Here is a 7,546-nt window from a genome sequence, read left to right on the forward strand (position 1 = left end):
AAAAAAAAAAGAAATGTTTAAGAAACACTTAAGAAAATGAAAGTACAGATCAAAATAATTTAAAGTATGTTTAGTATATTACTAGCAGGGTTGTCACATTTAAAGGGCAGTATAATTCTATTGGTATGCCCTCAGTGGTCTTCTTACTGCCTTAGAGAGCTCATTGCCCTTCCTCACTATCAAAAAGCTGCCATGAGAACTGGGGCAAATCAGATACATTATCTTGTATTGAATATAATACTGATGTAGTATAATATATCCACTTTTATTAATCCATTATATGTATAATGGATTTTATTAATCCATTATATGTATACACACACACACACACACATATGGTTTTATAATCTTGTGTGAACCAAACACATTGTGGAAAAAAGTATTTCTTAAGACTTATTCGACTGTTTATATATCAAATGTTGATCTTCAGCTAAGTGTGTGTGCATGTGGGTAAATTTCCAAAACATATCTTTGAACTTATCTGCACAAATTTAATTTTTTTAATATTTTTTGAAATGTTTATTTATTTTGAGAGAGAGAACGTGAGCAAGGGAAGGGTAAAGGGAGATAGAGCGAAAATCCCAAGCAGGATCCATACTATCAACACAGAGCCCAACATGGGTCTCGATCTCAGGAACCATGAGATCATGACCTGAGCAGAAATCAAGAGTTTGATGCTTAACCAACTGAGCCACCCAGGTGTCCCTGAAATTACTTGGAGAAATGTTGGATGACCCGCTTTGTTTTGGCTTCTCTTTAGTTTCCAATCAAGTGAAACAAAGAACAAATTATTGATACATGCAATGATTTGGATGAATCTCAAAGACATTATGGTAAGTAAAAGAAGCCAGACACAAAAGGCTATGTATTGTATAGCTATTTTTCTAAATCTACTAATACATATCCTGGAGAAGTTAGATAAAGATTTCAATGGATTTATTTTCTTATATGACCTCATAAATTTTTGTATTCATTTTCCATCTTCAAAGTATTAGCACACATTTTAACTAGAAAAACAGCAATGAAAACAATAACAAAATGTTAAGACATAAAAAGCAAGAGAACTCCAGTTCACTCAGATAAGAAACAGTAATCCATTTGGATATAAGTGCTTGTTGGATCCAAGAAAGGAAAAATTAAACAAACAAACAAACAAAAAAAGCTTGGATACAGGAATTTAGAAAACCCTGGAACCAAGACCAAGACAATATCAAGATCACAATGCAGTAAAGCTACTTATCCCGTGATTGATGTTTCTCCTCATCCTAATTAGAAACATAATATTCTAGGCTATATTCTAGGCTTTTGACCTTTTTGTTTGTATTTTTGGCATTTTCTAATGGAAATATTTTTAACAGAAGGGACTGAAATTCTTGAGATGGAATATTTCTGGATCCAAAAACCTGTGCCCCAACATCTTTCTCCAATAAGATACACTGTCCTGTGGTAGAGAAGAAAGAGCACTGGCTATGTGATTTTGCTTCAGCTGCTGTATATTCTTTGAGTCTTAATTTTTCATCTATGAAATGGAAATAATAATATCTGCTCTGATTGTTTCTCACAAGGGTTGGGAGAATCAAATGAACTAGTTTTAAAAGCATTTTACAACTTACAAAACTCTACAGAAATGCAAAGGATTAACGTCTTTTAATAGAGTACTTACTGTTTGTATATTCAATACTATATAGGTTCTGGGGACCATATGGAAAGGAATATCTCCCCTGCCTTCCAGGAGCTTGGAATACTTTAAAAATAGGTTTAAATGGATAAAATATAACAAACAAGGCAGCATAATGTCATGGTGTGGTTGCTAAGAGGTTGATGGAGGGTTTCTTACCTAAGAAAGGAGTAGTTGTCAAAAGAAACTTTGTGTGAAAAGATAAGTTTGAGTTGGTTGAATTCAGTCAAGTATTCATCCTCGATGGCCACAAAGAAATGATGTGGGGAAATATAATTTGTCTTCACACATTTAAAGATTGCTCCTAAATATTTTCCTATCTTTCCTTAATGCATTGTCAATTACATATCTGTTAGTTGAAAACTGTCATGTTTATACTTTCTCTCTGCATTCTATAACTAACATTTATTGAATTCATATTATGTGCCAGGCATTGTGCTGGGTGATAGACCTTATGACCTCTTGGAACAAGTTCAATTAATTTAATGTCCTGTGTGTAGATTGGTGCAGTGTTAGAGCTGAAGAAAACCTTAGAGTTTCTCCAGATTAAATCTCTCATTGTATAGAGAAAATAAATAGTGCTCAAAGGGTTAACATCACTTACCCAAGATTTCCCAGATGATAAGGGTAAAGCCAGAACTAGATTCTAGGTCTCCTCTCCCCCTCCCCCAGGTCAGTGTGTTTTCCATCATACTAGACTATAGAATAGTACCATATTTTACTGATTCTAATAGAGTTTTAAATTTTTTTGTACTTATTTCTGAGAAAGAGAGAGACAACGTGAGCAAGGGAGGGTCAGAGAGAGAGGGAGATACAGAATCTGAAGACAGGCTCCAGGCTCTGAGCCAGCTGTCGGCACTGAGCCCGATACGGGGCTCGAACCCATGAACCGTGAGATCATGACCTGAGGCGAAGTCGGATGCTCAACTGAGTGAGCCACCCAGGTGCCCCATTTTACTGATTCTAAAACTACCTCTTTAAAAAGCAATGGTTCTCAAAGTTAAAAATGCATAAGAATCATAAAGACAGTGGTTGTTTAAAATGCAAATTCATGGGGTGCGTCCCGTCCGACTTCAGTTCAGGTCATGATCTCATGGTCTGAGAGATAGAGCCTCGCGTTGGGCTCTCGCTGACAGTTCAGGGCCTGGACCCTGCTTTGGATTCTGTGTCTCCCTCTTTCTCTCTGCCCCTTCCTCACTCGCACTCTCTCTATATATATCTCAAAAGTAAATAAACATTGAAAAAAGTTAAAGTGCAAGTTCATGAGCCTCATATCCAGAAATCCTAAAAACCCAAGACTTGGATTTTTTTTTTAATCCTGTGATTTACCCAAGTGACTGTGGATGTAAACAATCCTTAGATCATATCAGAGAAACTTTTTTATTAAAGTTTCAACTAATGACCTTTGTTTTGTGATTTGGTGTTATTAATAATTTTCATAATTTTAAGGACTTTATTGATCTCTGTTTTTTATTTGATCTTTGTTTCTGCAGATATAAAAATCCTAAACATTAAGTTCTTTTCTTATATTGAAGACATCCAAATGATTGAAAGCTTTAGCCCCTTCATCATAAAAGAAAAAGTGACTATCCCATACCTAACTATCGTGACAGTGACCCAAGACTGAGTTGGTTGTTCATGAATCAATACTTGTCTGGTTTTCACGAAATTAGAAAGGATTTTGTGTTAGCGCAGGACACCTGGTAACTAACACAAACCCTAGAACCATGTCTTGATGACAGTATATACAGGACTCCAAAGGAAGATATAGGCCTCTAAGACCACATTAAAATTTTATCTAAAGCAACACACACACAGTTGTCCCAAGTATATATAAATAATTTTAAGAATGAATACAGCACTCTGTATGTAATGGTCATTCCAAAATTCTTATTGATGATGACACAAAAAATAGTAATCCTATAGACAAAATCCACTGAGTCAATTTTGGTGTAGAACCTCAAACTTAAAAAGACTTTAAACAGTTTCAAAAAATAAAATAAAAGTCTTTAAACATTTTCAGATCATTGTTTAAGCCAACAAAGAAATCCATTCCAATATCGCTAGAATTTTTTCCACCTGCTCTACACTCCCCACAATTGTCGCTCTAGCTGCACCGAGCTCACTTAGAACTCCTGGCTCCTGCTAAGATGGCATTGCCACCATCTCTTCAGCTGTGGTCACGATCATCTTCTAGGACCTTGTAAGTTATAATGAAATGTTCTCTGACATCTACAAGATCTGGGAGATTGCAGACAGACTGTGCCAGGAGGTGGAAGGGAAGATGGTCAGTAGGACAGAGGGCAACATTGACTCACTCATTGATGAAAATGCCTCCACTGAAGGCCTGGTGTGCAAAGGTACCAAAAGCACAGTAATCACCGGTATTGATGTTGTCATGAACCATCACTTGCAGGACACCAGCTTCACAAAGGAAGCCTATGAGAAGTACTTCAAAGATTACATGAAATTAATCAAAGGCAAACTTGAAGAACATAGGCCAGAGAGAGTAAAACCTTTTATGACAGGGGCTGCAGAACAAATCAAGCACGTCCTTGCTAATTTCTAAAACTACCAGTTCTTTATTGGTGAAAACATGAATCTAGATGTCATCATTGTTCTGCTGGACTACCATGAGGATGGTATGACCTCATTTATGATTTTCTTTAAGGAAAGCTTAAAAATGAAAAAAATAATGAATTTAGCTATTACTTTGCATGTATCACCTGTTGTCCTAACTGGCTACTGCTCTTCATCCACACAGCACTAGGACTTAGAAAAATTGGACTGATGTCATCTTGGGCTCTTCATTTATTTTGACCTTGATTTTATTTGGAGTGGAATCATTGTTTTTAATTTTAAAAATGTCATGTAAGTTGTTTAAAAATGAAATGCATTTAAACTAAAAATCATAGCTTCATATATACATAAAAGCTGAAATATATTACAAAACTTTTACTTTTCAAAAAAAGAAATAGAAAACCAACCTTAATTATCACTTTGGTGCTATAACAGAAGAGAAAAAGTCCTCCAGTTAGTGGCCTTTAACAAAAACACTGAGTGCAGCCATCATAGTTCCCAAAAGTCAAGAACAAAGGGGACCCAGGCAAGGCCTCTGAGAACTACGGCATTTTTAATATATATCCAGATGCATACTAAAAGTATAATTCTACCACCCATCTATTTTTAACCTGGGCATGTAACAACTGGACATGTTTCCATGGTTCTTTTTTTGCCACCTGCTAAATTAGAAAAGCAACTAGTTTTATAAATAAATTAGTGAAGGTACTTATTAGAGGCACATACCACTTCCCAAGCAGACAAGGAAAATCAAGCCTTAGAAAAAAAGTACAAAAAAAGGTAGATGCATTAACTATGTAGAAATGTTTGATTTGTCTCTTGAAAGAAGACTCCTCTCCTCAAGTTCAATGGAAGGGTGATTTAAGAAATCAGAACCACAGACTGTTTTAGAATATAATGACATTAGGACAAGCCATTATGTGCCTCAGGGGAAAATGTGTCAGGAGGATACACTGGTAAGCTCTGTGGTATTCACATTATAAAGTTAGAGCATGAATTCCTGAATCAGAGCACATTTGATTCTTTGCTTGGTTCTTTTAAGGTTTTAGTGGAAGTGATGTCCACTTTCCATAAGCTGACTTCAAGTCCTTTGCTGCTAAAATGATTTAATGGATTGCTCTGAAATTAGCTACTAAAATCACAAAATCTTTGCTCACTGAGTGTAAAAGCAGTAACCAGAGATTCACTCTTACAGTCAGAATTTACCATCCTTTACTCATGTAATATCCCGCACCCAATATGCAGAAGAATGTACACAATGCCACAGCAAACACAATTTGGAACACTGAACTGTGTCACTGTCTTATGGGAAAAATGCCAGTGTGGTGGAGACACTGTCGCCCCTCCTGCTCCCCACTTCAAACCAGTCTCCTGTGGTTTCCCTACCCAGAGAGGAAGAGAAACTAGTCACCATAACAACAATGATGTGAGGTTTCATGAAATGGATTATTTTCAGTTGAACAATCACTTGCCACCTTTATAACCTTAAATAGTATAGTCTAAGACTTAACTTTTTTCTATTTATGAAAAAATTATTAATTTGTATAATATTATAAAATAAAAATGTATTCATATAATAAATATATTAATTACACACTTTGCTCAGGGCTACAAGCCACCAAAAATCAATAACACAAGAAACACAAATAGAGGACAAAGGGGCCAAGCTTCTGAATGTCACCAGCTTGTCATTGGGGGGAAAAGGCTCCAGCCTATGGAGTGTCTGAAGTAGGGAGGAGATGAGGATACAACTAGGCATAGAGGTCCTCTCGATCCACTGAGTAGGCCTCATCTTCTTGCAGGAGAGTGAAGTTGAGGAACTGGGAAAATCTGTACACCTCGTGGTAGAACTCTTTGGGGTTTTCCAGCTGCAACTCGTATTTCATGTTGGGATCATGTGGGACAACCATAAAGTTGTAGTTCCATGAGGACTGGGAAAGGACCATAAAAGAACCAAGGAATCTGCCTGACAGCAGCATTTGGACCCTTTCATAATGCAAGGGTAGATAGCCCTTGGGATTGTTGCCTTTGTCTGTGTTCTGGCGACCCCAATCATAGCCACTGAGGGTGAGCTTATAGGCTGTCAGTGTTCAGGAGCCTGGTGCGAAGCTGCAGGTGATGATAATGGTCTTCTCGCCATTCCAAGATGGGTTGTCAGCCATGATCTTAGCATGGGTGGTGACATCCTGGGGTGATAGCTAGAGGGACTCATTGGGCTGAGTGTGGATCTATCCTAAGGGTTCCACTTCCTTGAGATACTCATGCTGGGGCAGCTGGTCAGGCAGATGCACAGTTCGGTGAGTGCCCCACTGTGGCACCATAAGGATGCAGTGGCTCTCTTTCACCTGGGGGTTATCCGGCGGGGCTCACCCTGTACAGGTATCCTGCAATTTGGGCCCGCAGGTTAGATATGCAGATGAACTCCTTAAGTACATTCTTGGGAAGGATATAGGTATAACAGTTCTCCTTGATGTCATCAGATGAAACATAGATATGATTGGACCTTAGGTGAAGGTTGGCAGCAGAGATGGCTCTAACCCATCATTCAGTCTTAGATGAGAAAGTCTGAGTCTCATAGTTACTGGTGGTAGAGGTAATGATCTCATCACCATGCTTGTTGACAGTACGAGTCTGTGTTGCTGTCAGCTGTGACTGTTCCTTGGTCTGCCTCTCAATCTCTGCTATCTGCTACTGCTGCTGTGATGGTGCCGAGATCTTCATACCCAGGATGATGTCTCGAATTTCTGATTGTGTCAGTGATGCCACATTCACGTTGTTTTTCTTGCCGTAGTCAGCCAAGGTCAGATCTTTGAGGTGCCCTTCCACTTTGATCCACTCCTTGTCAGTCAGAGTGGACCAGATATGGTGTGGCTCTGTAATAGCCATCTTGTCTGGCTTCAGGATCACCTTCGCCCAGTCATTGTTCACATGCAGGGCACACAGAATCAGGATGAGGTGGGAGAAAGCCCTATAAGATGAGATAGTCTTGAACCAGCCATCATAGAGATGAAAAAGAACCATCTGGGGTTCGAACACCAGTTTTGATTTAAACACTTCTAGTGAGAGGGAGATCACTCCTTAAGAAGGCAATCTATTCCACTGTGACATCCCTTAAACATTCTAAAGCGCTAAATTCTGACTCCCTGTAATTTCTACCAATTGATCCACATTTTGTCCTCTTAAGTGGTACAGAGCAATTCCCCTTTTGTATGTGAAATCCCTAAAATTACTTAAAGGCAATACACATGGCCTCAATCTCCACCCACACCATACATAACAAGCATTTTA

At 38.2% G+C, this 7,546-nt stretch overlaps 1 protein-coding gene and 1 pseudogene across 1 annotated transcript; one reads left to right on the plus strand and one right to left on the minus strand.

The window, feature by feature from the left end:
* Positions 1–3,896: 3,896 nt before the first annotated feature.
* Positions 3,897–4,247, plus strand: LOC120225126 (translationally-controlled tumor protein-like). Its single transcript, XM_039223353.1, has one exon. It carries the CDS (start codon positions 3,897–3,899, stop codon positions 4,245–4,247), a length of 351 nt encoding a protein of 116 aa, XP_039079284.1.
* Positions 4,248–6,009: 1,762 nt separating this feature from the next.
* LOC120225128 lies at positions 6,010–7,279 on the minus strand (annotated as a pseudogene).
* Positions 7,280–7,546: the final 267 nt, after the last annotated feature.

The sequence above is a fragment of the Hyaena hyaena genome, unplaced genomic scaffold (genome assembly GCF_003009895.1).
Source record: "Hyaena hyaena isolate Hyena2069 unplaced genomic scaffold, ASM300989v1 scaffold_1340, whole genome shotgun sequence".
NCBI lineage: Eukaryota > Metazoa > Chordata > Mammalia > Carnivora > Hyaenidae > Hyaena > Hyaena hyaena.

Bases quoted from the DNA above. Each gene is read 5' to 3' on its own strand.
- LOC120225126 (XM_039223353.1), top strand. From the start codon at position 3,897: ATGTTCTCTGACATCTACAAGATCTGGGAGATTGCAGACAGACTGTGC.